This window comes from Pieris napi, chromosome 1, assembly GCF_905475465.1.
Source record: "Pieris napi chromosome 1, ilPieNapi1.2, whole genome shotgun sequence".
Taxonomy (NCBI): domain Eukaryota; kingdom Metazoa; phylum Arthropoda; class Insecta; order Lepidoptera; family Pieridae; genus Pieris; species Pieris napi.
Window position 1 is genome coordinate 13,348,697 of NC_062234.1, and position 14,330 is coordinate 13,363,026.

General features: G+C 30.8%; 1 protein-coding gene across 1 annotated transcript; it reads right to left on the reverse strand.

Annotated features, from left to right (window-relative positions):
• Positions 1-375: 375 nt before the first annotated feature.
• LOC125055015 (muscle M-line assembly protein unc-89-like) lies at positions 376-14,284 on the reverse strand. Its single transcript, XM_047657211.1, has 18 exons — positions 14,059-14,284; positions 13,366-13,477; positions 12,982-13,097; positions 12,735-12,814; positions 10,889-12,130; positions 10,672-10,738; positions 10,472-10,570; positions 9,521-9,651; positions 8,876-8,951; positions 8,308-8,379; positions 7,563-7,600; positions 7,409-7,491; positions 7,037-7,193; positions 6,412-6,535; positions 5,957-6,099; positions 3,821-3,965; positions 1,001-2,415; positions 376-759 (listed from the first exon to the last, which is right to left on the reverse strand). The coding sequence occupies exons 1-18, from the start codon at positions 14,064-14,066 to the stop codon at positions 473-475; spliced, it is 4,395 nt and encodes a 1,464-aa protein (XP_047513167.1). The 5' UTR covers positions 14,067-14,284; the 3' UTR covers positions 376-472.
• Positions 14,285-14,330: the final 46 nt, after the last annotated feature.

Below are 14,330 nucleotides of genomic sequence, written 5' to 3' on the forward strand. Positions count from 1 at the left end.
GACTCGTTTACATATTATAATATTAACATACCATATTATAACTCATACCTACCTATTCTAGATAGATAACTATGATAATATAACTTGTATGTATTGTACATACATATGAACTATACTTGTGTATATATAATATATGACATTGCTTATAACGACTATCGGATATAACGTCGGCAACTATACGGTCCCTTCAATGTCGTTATAACCGGTTTTGACTGTATTTCAATTTTCTTAGCGGGAAGTTAAAAAGAAGAATAATAAAAATATGAAAAAAAAAAAATAATGAAACATAAAATTTATTTTAATTCGTCCAGCAAAGCGGGCGCGAAACGGCTAGTTATAAAATAAGAATATAGGGGATAGAGATTTGAAATAAAGTTTTGTTATAATCAATTTAATTCAATGTTCATTTATCAATATTACAAATAACGCACAGCGCAAAACTTTACAATCATACAAATATAAAATAATAACGTTAAAAATTAAATAACTTTCTATTAGCGTCATTCCTAGAGTTTTCATCAATGTCTTTGGATGCTTCGGAAATGGTAGAGAGATTAGGTACAGCGCAAGTTATGGGAAATATTTGGTTTAAATTTGCACCATAGTTGTATTGACTATTTTTCTCTTGTAGAGTGGTGGAATTTTCTTCTTCGGAGAGCAAATACCATTTCGATGATCTTGGAGTCGTGATCTCGTCAGAAAGATCATCAGTAAGAAGGCTATTTGATATCTCTGAAGAAGAGCTGATCCTGGCTAGAGCTGTTAATAAATACGATAAGATTAAAAAATTTGTCTGTGTTCCAGAAATGTTTTGGAAGAATTTAGTTTAGAGCTCAGAAAAATCATCAGTCAAGGAGACGCTGTGTCCACTGCATCAAAAATGCAGTTATATTTATAAAGTTAAACTGCACAAGAGAATGGTTCAATTAGCTAAAGAAGTCGGGGATCATCAATGGTTTAATAAATATTCAATATTGTTTTAAATATTTCAAATATTTACCTGCAATTAAATCCGTGCCATCTTGGGCGTTTTGGTTAATCATTTCGAATGCAACGTTTTTGTCCATAACAGTGTTATATTGGTCGATACGATCGGAATCCGATTCGATAGTTATAATCGATTTTAGCGATGGTTCTACTATTTCCAAACTGTCGTTTATACATTCATGAGCTTTACAACACGTGTCCGAATGATTGTGTATCAATTCAACGCTATCATTTAACCCTTGAAGGAAAATACCGGATTCCGTATCATTACTAACGCCCACATCCTCTGTGGATTTAGAAGCATTGTCAGTCTTTCGTCTTGTGACCACTTTGGGCAACTTCACTTTGATAATATCTTTCTTGGGTTTTCCTCTTCCTCTGGTTACTTTTTTCGTTTGAATATTTTGGGGTGGTTCCGAATCCGCATCTGTAATTTTTATAATTGGTGTCTGAGATCGATTCACGGCTCTGGAACAAGTTTCAGTATGTTCTTCAATACAGGGGTCAGAAAGGGAGGATTTTGATGCGCGCGTACTTTGTCTCTTTCTAGGCGTCGAAGACCTCTTTTTTGCTTTAGCCTTTTTGTTATCTGCTTTTGGTTTCTCAGCTATTAACGGCTCTTTGAGAACTTCTACTAATTTAACTTTTGCGGCATCTTTCTTAGCACTTTCAATCACTAAGTTTCTAAATTTTGTACTGATCGAATTAGGCACATCGTCAATTTGTACTGTGCTCACTTTGTTTACGATAGAATCGGAAATAGATCGATCTCTCAAATTGTAATGAAATTGTGTTCCATCCTCACTTTTTTTCTTCACTTCATAGTTGGATTCCATTAGAGGCATAGATACATCTACTACAGGCATGAGGTCATTAAGTGTAATTGGTTCGCTTACATCATTTTCATCTAGATTACTAAGAAGACTCTTGTTTACAGAAAAGTTTTCTACAATTGAAAGTACGGGAGATGTCGGTAGAGATAAATCGCAGGATTGGTCTTTATCATTGAAATTGTTTGGATTATCGAAATTATCTCCAGCTTCAAAACTGTTCTTACTATGTAATTCATCTTCATGGGAATTCATCGAAAATTCCTCAATCTTCTCTAAATTAGTTGCGACTTTGCCTTTCGGCATTAGGAGCTGATAAGAATCAGACCTATAGATCTGACTGCTTAGACTGGTGTTAGTGAAAGTTTGTGTATGAATAGGTGCAGTAGGTAAAGAGCATTCACTAGAGAGATCTTCAGTGATGCTGGGAATAGATTTTTTACGGTAGCGACTAAGTCTGCGTGACACAAAGCTTGTTTTTCTTTTCTTTCGTAAGCATATGACTGGACTGCAGTCTGTATCTATGTAGCCTTGTGTTTCTTCAGAATGAAGCGAAATGTGATCGGGAGAGGAGTAGATTCTTGCGGTTTTTAAAGTGCTGTTAAAAAACACATGCATTAGAAGCAGATGGTAAAGTGCGGGATGGAAGCAGGTAGCGGAGCCATGATAAGCTGACAGCTTGGAATGCAAAAGAAAGCAATGTACAACTAAAAATAATACTCTATATCAGGAAACTTAAATTAACCCCAGTAATGAATACAAAACACATTTTTACTGATAAAATTTTATTTAAAAACACCTGCTCCCATTTTTAGAACGAAATATAATATACATTTCACAACTTTATTCATGTTTACAATCATTTGATAGTTCATTTTACATTAGAAATCAAAGTCTTAATATATAAAAATATGTCTAAAGGTTGATTAGAAAGAATTGTACTTTAAATTTTGTACAAGAAATGGACTTAATAATATGATTTTAAAACCACACTTGACTTAGGTTTAAAGTAATTATAAATGCCATAATCTGGATAAAATATAGAAAAATACTTGTTTTGAGATATTCTAAACAATATAAAAACTTATATAGTTCATTCAATAGCAATTTTTAGGTTAAAAATAGAAAATTAGTGTTTCAAATTATAGAAGCTAATATGTGTGAGCATAAATAATAAAATAATAAAGTTCGATTACCAGTGTGAATCAAATATTAATTATACAAGGGCCTGGTCATTGGATATAATACATTAAAATATATATAAATATGATTCTTATAATGATTTTATCTATATGTAATTAAATTTCTCATCATATGCAAAAAGTACTTTATTATGATAAAGCAATGATTTTGTTTAATTATTTTAAAAAGCATTTGGCTTAAAGACATTGAAAAAATTTCAGACCAATAAAGATTCATTATATAAGTCTAGATATGAGAAACATATATATATAGAGAAATCTATGTTTCTCATACATAGTAAACAAGGAAATATAAAAAATATATACATGTATTGTACTAGAAAAATTAAACATGACAAATCAAAACAAGATAAATCAATCTTTAAGCAAAAAATCAACCCCGTTTGAAAAATCCGGCAGAAATTAGAAAAAAAAAAGTAATAAAAAAGATAGTACAACGTTCAAAGACAAGTTAAACTGCGTACTTTTTCTCCGATCTGTCAATTTCAGTTTACCATTTGACAGATGACAGTTGGCACGGAAACTTGTATCTGGTTTTTACATTTATCTATGAAAACATGGAAAAGTACATCATCTGTACAATATAATCATTCATTTATTAAATGTTTTAAGATGGAAAATTGACTTTCAATTTAAATTGATAAAAGAAATAAAGTATGCACTAGACAAGGCGTTGTTCATTATCGTCATTATTTTTCCTGTGCATTGAACAATCTACGAGTCGTATCAATTACTGATAGTTTATAGAATGTTTATAATCTGCTTTAAGATTAATGGTGTATGTATGTATAAAAAACTCACTATCTGGGCCTCGGCGGCGCCCGCTTAGCGCGGTTTGACTCTCTTGGGGGTGAGGGGAACTTGTATAAAATGTCATCTTCTTGCTCTTGGTTTTCAGATTTACTAGAATTTCTTTTATTCGTTATATTTGCCGTTTCTGGGGTACCTGTAAAAATTTAGAAATAATTTTTTTAGCCAACACATCACATTTGTATAGAAATAATTAAAGCGCCAGTGTGTGTGTAATTTTTTTAAGGAATATAAAACAAAAATATTAGAACTTTTAAGCCCGTTATGATTCATTTCATTTTTGACTCTTATTACATAAATATATAACTAACATAAAATTAGGGGTAGTGGGGTAGCAACACTGGATTAACATATACACTAACTTGGCTTATTGATGGGTTCTTAAAATTAAGTAACACTTAACGAGAAAGTTATATTACAATTTATGAGTGTGGGAAAAACAATAAAAAAAAGTTTGCGATAGTTGCTAACATTTGGTTTGCGTTTCTAATTGTTAACTTAAATATATTTAACTAAAATAATGTTAGGTTACATAACTCGCGTGAATTGAATAAAACTAAATTAAATTTCCATTTAGATTCAACCTTACTACCAGTTAGTGTTGTACCGACTTATGTTTTCAGTAGCCGTCATAACACGCATATAGACAAAAAGCGGAATTTCGAAGGACCAGAAAAAATAATACCGTAATCGTATAAAAATCTGGTTATAATCGTAAAAATCGGCCGAAGTAGGAATAAAATGTAGGCACGTAAGGCTAGCAAGATAAATATATTACACGCATTTAAAACGTGAATTAAAAACTATGTAGGTTTTAAGTGTTTTACAGGGTGGATGGTAACCTAATTTACAAAATGCATTGAACATATTGTTTTATTTTATTAAAACTTACAGCTAAAAAAGGCTCAATATTATATAATAAATATGATGAAGGCCAATTATCAGTTTCCACATTTAGGTATTATTACATCTATACAAACTAATGCTCAAAAAACTCTCAATGCAGCTATATTAAAATCCAAATCAGTCAAAGTATTGATCACATAGGGCTTTCTTCATTCTAGTAACACTAGTGCAGAATAAATTCAAATCAACCTCCCGACATGCCACATTAAAAGAACGACATGCTCGCAATAGGTATGAATTTTGTCTATATATAGTTGTTGCTATTAGGACGTACAATAAATTTGGCCCCCGCAGAAACAATGATGGTGCGTACAGGCCCACCCTAGAAACAGTTCTGGCAACTCAGCTGCACCATTAAATAACAATTGATAGACAAATTGTAAATGTACGAATCTCATAAATAGTGTCCCATAGTTAATTGTAGGGATGTGAAAAAATAATCGATTATTTATATAATTGAAAATCAATAATAGTCGATTTTTCATCTGCCACCTCCCGACATTATGTCTGGTCTTTTATAACCCGGACCTCGAACTATTAGGGATATTCGATATACATCGATGTTTAAAATGCGATAGGTATTGAATCCGATTCTTTGAAGATGTATTGATATACTCGATGCATTGATGTTTTTTTGTAAAACATCGAAAGGATGATAAAACCAGTTAATTTTACAAAAACTCAAGTTTGAATGGAGTAAAATAAAAGTAAAATAAATTTATTCAGCAGCACAAGATTACATACAATTAAAAAGACAACAAAAATACTGCAATGTGCTACTGAAAAGGCATACACTCAGCATTTATCAAATTTCACCTAAAATCTATCAAAACGAGATTAAGTTAATTTCGATTTTGATTATTCTTAAACATTAATTCGTGTTTATAATTTCTATTGTTTTTAATTAATTGTTGTTAATTAAAAAAAACCATGAAAAATAAAATATTTAGGGTGTGTATTTTGAAATTAATTCAAAAATTAGGAAAAAAATCGAGTAATAAAAAATCGATTATTTATTAATCGATTTTTCATGCTAAAAATAATAATCGAGTAATAAAAAATCGATTATTTATTAATCGATTTTTCATGCTAAAAATAATAATCGATTAATAAAAAATCGATTTTTTTATGCAGAATGTCACATCCCTAGTTAATTGTTAAGTACGCGTCTCATATAAGCATTCGTTATATGTTATACAAAATCGTTGATATAAAACTTACCATTTGTATCGTCTTTAACTTTTCTAGGCGTTCTGGTGCGCCTGGGCACTTTTAAATTGGTTGTCTTAGGTTCATCAACTTTCACCTTTTTTGGAATCGACGCAACTTTACTTGCGGAAACATTCCTTTTCCTTGTACCTTTTCTGAAAATTACAAGTTCATTTTGTAGTTGTTTTAAGTTAAATATATAGTAATATAGAAATACTGAGTTGGTTTACATTTTTAATATTAGTATAAAATTTATTTGAAATATATGGATATCTCGATATTCATCGCTGAAGGATTTTCGAGTAAAATAAAAAAATTAAATGGTTTCCAAATCACAAAAACACACACATATTATTGCTCTGATGCACTTTATTTAGAAGTCTTATTCCCGGAGAAACAATTTGAAAATTATCAGAACAGATACGAAGAAATACCTCATGCAAAATTGAATATATATAAAATAATACCTCACTGTAGTCTCCGCTTCATTTTCGGTCTCTTTCTGTATCTCTGGTTCTTCTTTTTCAGCTTTATCAATCTCTTCTATCTCTTTAAAGATCTCTTTCTCCATTTCTGCTACTCGCTTTGCAGCTGAAATACACATAAATTGAAATAAAAGTAATACAAAATAACGATAAATAAAATACTATCTATTAAGTATTAAAGCTTCATTGAAGTTAAGAGACCTTTGATCAATACAGTACAATGAGAATAATTAAATAATAAGGAGGGCATGTAGACAATGAAAATGGACAAAAGGAAAGTAAGAAAATAAGAAGAGAAGAAGAGTAAAGTAGAGATTTAAAATAAGATAGACAAGGAGCTAAGAGGATATGGACAGAAGGTGAATAGCCATAGCCTCTCTCCCTGAAGAGTTCGCCAATAAAATTGTAAAGTGATTTGCTAACGCAATAAAACTTTCACCGTGATTAGAACCCCGGTACCTGAATTTATAATTTATTTATTGACACTTTTTTATATTTATTAATTAAATAACAATAATTTATTAACAGTAAAAAAAAGAATTGTGAAGAAGTGCAAGAGTGGGGGGAAACTCAGTTTATGATTTAAAAAAATAGTAAAAAAACTTACAACTTTCAGCAGGTGAAGACATCCCGCTAAGAGCAACGAGGTCCAAAGAGCTGCTTCTGGCTTTGTTGACTGGAACTTTTTCTGTGTCTTTCATCATTTGGACAACCTGCTCCAACACTGGGTTGATGCAGGACCAGGGACCTTCCACTTGGACTTCCTGTAATTATCACTCATATGATCCAAGAAATCCATTTTTGTCCATGAAATTAATAATTTGGGTGAGACGGTCGGTCGAGAAGAGAGTATTTTATATACATACATATGTATATATGTAATACATATTTTAATGTAACTATTAGATATGATTATGAATAAAGTTTAATAAATAAATTGACATTTTATTTTAATATAATACCAAATATGTATACATACTTTATCATTGTTCGTGATTTTGATTTTGATAGATTTTTCATCCGTTGCCTTTGACACTGGAATGGACTTAGAGCATGGCTCATCTGAAAATTTTAGAAGACGTAAAGATACAAAACATAAAATAAACGAATACCAGGCATATAAATATATTTACCTATTCCCTGTGGCTTAGCGATTTGTTTGGGAGCTTCTCTGAAAATAATTAACAGTATTTTATTTATTCACACTTCTCTACTTTAAACATAAATAAAAATCAGGTAGGTTATTAGGCAACGGGCGGCCTTATCGCTAAGAAGCGATTTCTTCCAGGAATCCCTATGGACGGAAAGATTCACTTACTGAGGGTAAAGTACAAGTAACTAAAATAAAAAAAAGAATAAGAAACATAGATAGCATTAGAGAAATATACAACTTGACGTTTCAATTGTGTTGTAACAGTCATAGTTAAATATTCGGCTGTAGAGCATTCAAAACGTCGAATTAAATAAACATATGTATAATGAAAATATTGATTTATTAAAACATTAGACAAAAATTTGGCATTTTTAATGATTAAAAAATTAATTAATAATAATATTTTAAAAAAAATTGTTTTTTATATATGCGGACTGTATGTAATTGATAAGTAACCAACAATAATGTGGCTTTATCTTCAACTAATTTTGTAATCCATTTTTGTAAAATTAACAAATTTGACAAATAATAAATGTGTCAAATGATCATGAAACAGACACAGAAATCTGAGGACCAGACCTATTAAGGGCGCCACTTATTAATATTAATTAATTTATTTAATATTTTGTAGCAACTGTAATATAGACATCGTGATAAGTATTATAATCCGAATTTAATATTGAATTTTATTTATGACACATACTCAAAAATAATAAAATACTTACACATCAGTGGTCTTTGCAACAAGAACCACGCTACTCTCCTTAGCTATTGTTTTTGTGAGATTTTCCAATTGCCTATAAAAAAATATTTTATTTAATATCTATATATATAAAAATGAAACCCGTTTTCCGTTGTCACGACATAACATGAAAACGGCTAGACCGATTTGTCTGATTATTTTTTATAATATACCTTGAAGTACGAGGATGGTTCTTACGGAGAAAAATAAAAAAAAATTGAGTGAAAAAGTCTAAAAACAACACTTTTCTATATTCCCATACAAAATATTCGTAATAATACTTAAAAGTCAATTTGAACTTTAATACCATAGCATAAAGTTCAAGTGTTAATGGAGGGGTTCCGGGAAGGTAAATTTGTATTTTTTGACATAATGTACAACAAGTCTTATCAATTTTCTTTTTTTTATTTTACTAGCTAGACCGGTGTCCCGAATAGCAGAATAAGTATTTTAAACATAAAGAATCGACTGTTAGGCGGTACGATGTTCGCTAGGCCAGCTAGTTGATAATAAATTTTACTCAAAAAAATCGACTCGTTAGAAGTACTGACTTGGCAAGTTCCGTTGCTTTTTTCCTTTCTTCGACATACTTCAACTTCCAATACGAGTCTTGATTGTCAGATTGTCCTGAAAGATTGCATTAACCGTAAATGGCCCGAACCTTCGAGAGAGATATGCTCAAATATATGCTAAATGAAACACTTTATTTGAATCTAGGTAACAACTGACTTTAATCGTTTAAAATATGAACTAAAATAGAATTAGGGGTAGTGGGGTTGCGACGCTAACCAAAACTAACTTGGCTAATCTAAGGGTTCATAAATATATATATATAAAAGTAGACTTTTTAGACATTATCGGAAACGAGAATGTTATAGTACAATTTATGAGTGTGGGAGAAACTAAAGGGCTCATTTTGGCTTCAAGTGTGCAATGATTGCTAACATTTCGTTTGTGCTTCTAACTAAACTAATTATTAACTAAAATATATACTAACTTAACTAACTCTGATTTTATTTTTCAGAAACTCTTTTAAATAATAATAATATTGACCTGTATGCATAGCTCGATAAGAGAAATACCAAATTTTAAATGCCACTTCAACTTTTAAAAAGAAAATACTTTCCGTTTACCCAAAATATGTTATCACTATTTATCTGTTTCACAAACCTTTACCAAGAAAAATGATGACTTACCATCTGACGAGTAATTCACATATGTCTTCAAAGCCCTTCCATTTTTTATAACTGGATATATTTTCTTTCCGTTCATAACAAATAGAGTGCCTTCTTCTCCGAGTGAAAGGATTCTATGTGATTCAGGTTTCCTAAATAGACAACATTTCTGAGTTTGTTAACAAAAGTAGTTTACGTCAGTCGGTCTTTAGATACTTTATCAACCACATAAAATCTTACTGAGATTGTTTAATATTAATATTTGATACTATACTGATAGAGGACAAGTCTTTGTTTTTAATTTATGTTATTATTATTTATTACTTAAGATGTCATGTGGAACATGGTGTAAGTTGCAGCTCCTTACAAACGTTGTGTAAAACAAAACATGGCGATTAAAAAGAGTGGCGGAGAGTTTATTGCCAGTTCTTCTCTTCCGTTCTACGCCCTTGATTTGAACTAGCACTAAATGTAAAGTTAGAAGCATTTCATATACATTTCTTTTTTTGACGATTATAAGTGTACAATGTGTACCAATATGATTAAATGATTTTTGAATTTGAATTTACTAATATAGCTAATTTACTATGCCTACGATATAAAATTTACCTTAAAAAAAGATGTATATATATTAGACTGATTCAAAATAAAATATTTTTTATTTTTTTTGAGTAAATATATCTAAAAAGCTTCTTTGTTAGACAAAAAAAAACCTCCTAAAAAATGAGCTTGATATCTTGAAAATTGAGCTGGCGCATGCATGGAGGGGTCCCCTTTCCCATTTAAAATGCATTGAAAAAAAACTTTTTTCTTTATTTTCATTGTAAATCGTCGAAAATTTTTTTTTTTTCAAATTTCTCTTTTTGATATCTTGTAGGAAATTAAATAGATAGAAGCATTTTAGATATATTTACTCAAAAAAAAACATTTTTTTATTTTGAATCAGTCTAATAATATATATTATATACTTACAAATATTTTCTATTTCTTTTGTGGTTCCCCCCTCTCGGTGGTGAGACGAAGTCTGACTCAGTATCATAACTCGAGGAACTAGAATCCGAGGATATTTCGCTGAAATAAAAGCATTCTAAATGTTAAAACTGCATGCTATGCTATGGATTTCTTTAACAACTATGTTTTTGATTACAGGAGCTATATTTTAAGGGACTTACATTTTCTTGTGAGAGCTTGGACGTCTTTTATTGTAGCTGATGCTTCGTTTCCGATTGCGAGGGCCATCTATAAGAAATTATGTTTGAATAATCGGTATATATGTTTAAATGATAAACCATGCAATGCGTGCGGTGAGAAATAAAGTAGCTTAAGCTGGGTAGGTTTAATACATCGAGAAGGTAGGATAATAAGCTGTAAATTTCAGTAACAACTTACTACTTGAAAAACCAAATGCCCGGGCTAATGCATTCTCCCGATGTTTCTTCTCGACAATTCTCAAATTGGATTTGTTCTTCACATCTGTACTGGATGAGCGAATAACTTTTATGTTTTCTTTGGACCTCTGCGGTGGTACAACTTCATTTTTCTTTTGTTCGTTTTTATTTTTCTCCCCCTGTTCATCATCCGAGTCACTATATATTGTGCACGAGAATTGTTCTTCGTACAAATTTACACTTTTCAGACAGGGATTTTCAATTTCTGGAGTAACTTGTATTTGTCCACACTGGGAATTTTCATCGTTCGCGTCTACCACTTCATTGCTTGTGACTTGGGCATTGTGACTAACTTCGATTTGGTTTTCGGGATTCTCTTCCAGGTTTTCCGAATTTGTAATTTCTTTATCAACATCCATGATGAGGTCCTTACTGGCATCAGATTTTTCCTGTTGTGTATCACAATTAGTAACTTCCGTTTGTTTTTCTTCTATTTTACAGTTTTTTCGAGCGTCTGTGTCAGATACTGATTTTTGCTTAATCTTCTTGCGTTTCGTTGGTACGGTTTCTGATTTGGCTCTATTACTTCTTTTGCGGTCAAGCGATAATTTATTTACTTTTTTTGTAGTTTCAACGTTTTCAGATATTTTAAGTTCTTCTGGATTATTAGGAAGTTGCGTGTCAATGGTAGTACTTTGTGTTGTATTCTTACTTTTATCAAGATTTTCTTTATTTTCCATCAGATTTTTTGATTGGTCTGCATCATTTGCGCTTAGTATTGAATTTGAAGTATTTTTAGGGTTATTATTATTTATGGTTTGATCATGTTCCTTTGTGCCAGTTTCATTGGCGATATTTTTTGATTCTTGTCGTTCTTTTTCTTCAGAGTCTGAGATTTCTATAGGAAGATTATTTTGTTGGTCTGTTGTATCTTTAATAACATTATTAATTTTATCATTGTTTTCACAATCAGCAGTAGGGTCCTGCTCCAGAAGATCACTTTGTTTTTGATCATCTTTTGGAGTATCAGCTTTATTTTGTGCATTGTCATTTTCTAAATCTTTTCGTATATCGTCAGCAGTATGATAGCAAGGCTCCAGTACTAGTGTCTCTGTAGAATCTCTAATATTGTTTAAGTTTTCAGAAATTTTAACATGGTCCTCACCTGATTGTTCGTCACCATTCTCTTTATTTACTTGTTTTTGTTCACCATCTTCTGCTTGATCTTCATTATGACCGTTTACTATAAAATAATAATGATTGATTTTCAATGACAAACTTAAAACCAAATTTATTATCAAATTTTACAAATGATTTATACATTATGAAACTTTTGCTTTTAACTTCTGATCTATAAACTGATTTATATTTTATAAAACATTATATAGTATTCAAATTCAAATTCAAAAATCATTTATTCACATAGGTAACCAATGTACACTTGTGATGCGTCATTAAAGAAATACATATTAATGCTTCTAATTTTACATTTACTGCCAGTTCTCAAATCAAGGGCGTAGAACGGAAGAGAAGAACTGGCAAGAAACTCTCCGCCACTCTTTTTAATCGCCATGTTTTTTTTTTTTACACAACGTTTGTAAGGAGCTGCAACCATTACACCATGTTCCACATGACATCTTAAGTAATGAATAATAATAACATAAATTAAAAACAAAGACTTGTCCCTTATCAGCAGGAGGCATGGTGAAATAGGAGCACGCACTTACATTCTAGTGGGAACAACACGCAATGTATACTATATAATGTTTTAAGGTACACTATATAAAACCTTATTTGTAATGACGGCCTAGAGGATAATGCTTTATAAACACAATAAAATATCATACCTTTAGAAGTACCAGGTATAGGTTGATTGTTCACTGGCTCAAGATCTAGTTTGTTATCCAGTTTTGATTCAATGTCTAATCTACAAAAGGCCATTAATTTAATAATACATATTAAATAATCATATTTTTGAATTTAAAAAAAAGCAGACAGGATTCAAAGTTGAAGATGTATACCTTCTCCTAAATATAGAACATATAAACATTTAACAAACGATAAATAGCAAGTGAAATTATTATTTAAACTTACCCCTGTTTAAAACTTGCAATTTCTACAAGAGTTAGTTTATAATATGGGTTGTGTATGTCAGGTAAAATTCTTTTAAGAAAGGTTTCCTTCAAACTTTGCCAGGTTCGTGTAGTATCCTAAAATTTATTAAAAATTATTGTTATAAAGAAATATTTTATATACAAACTTATTTTTCCTAAGACACAGTAAAATTTTCTAAAAAGCCATACTCTCGCAAAGTAACAGTATGACTTAGGGTCCTTCAAGAAGGAAGTATGTCAATCCTTAAAAGGCCCGCAACACACTTGTGAGTCAGGTGGCAAATGTCAGGGTCCACAGATTGTTGGTGACAGTTGAAATAAGGTACGCCTTGAGACTTATATAAAACAAAACAAAATATTTTACCTTGGAACTGGCAAAATCCATCCACATTTTTCTACCACGTATTTCACTGAAGGCTTTATGTTCTACTAAATAGTTGACAATAGCCTTCATTTCTTTCATAGTATAAGATTTCCTGCAAATTTAAATACAAAATATATGAATTATTTGTGCGAGTATTAACAGAAAACGGTAGATAATCAAATTGAACATTAGGGGGATCATTTTAATGGTCTGTAAATTTAGGGTGTGTAGGTATGTGATGTTTTTAATCATGCATTTGATTCTAAATGAATATAATTATTCTATATATTTTTTAGTTTAATATCAGAAGCCAGTATTGTTGGCCTTTAAGAATACACAATCCGTTAATTTTGAATTTTACAACATTGTTCAAAAAAAACCCTATAAATAACAAAAAATTGTTTTATCTGCTTGATTGCCATTTTGTAAAGTAAAGTCCATTTACCACACTACTAACTACTATTTCAAAACATTCACGGCTTGTTTATAAGAATGGCTCCATTTTGGTTTATTTTAGTTAGTATAGATTAGGTACCAACAATAATAACCGTAAATAAAATTTTATAATGCTTCCTAGGCACATATAGTTATTAGTGTTTTTAATTTAAATTACGTCAAATTACTGTACTAATAAGTGTAAAATTTAAAAAAATATCAATATTTATTACTTTGTTAAAATAAGGTTGAGCTTACCCGGTCATTGTGATCTTAATTTATTTTACTTTTGTTAAACACAGTAATCCTACAATAAGTGTCAACCACAAAGTTAGTCCTCAGTTGAATTTCATTTTACCAAATAATAGTTGACTTGACTGTAGCGTTCATTTCGTTTACCAAAATCTGCCGGGACTCGGGAGTCATGACCGCCAAGCGCCAAACTCGTTTATTTGCAATTTAGTTAATTTGACAATTGACCGACGCTGGCCACAGTGATGCTTTAAACAGGGTTGCCAGGTGGCACAATG

Excerpts from the sequence above, each read along its gene's own strand:
- LOC125055015 (XM_047657211.1), bottom strand. Across the intron at positions 7,492-7,562 it reads CGCTAAGCCACAGGGAATAG|ATGAGCCATGCTCTAAGTCC; the intron begins GTAAATATATTT and ends TAAAATTTTCAG. Across the intron at positions 7,194-7,408 it reads AAATCACGAACAATGATAAA|GAAGTCCAAGTGGAAGGTCC; the intron begins GTATGTATACAT and ends TGATAATTACAG.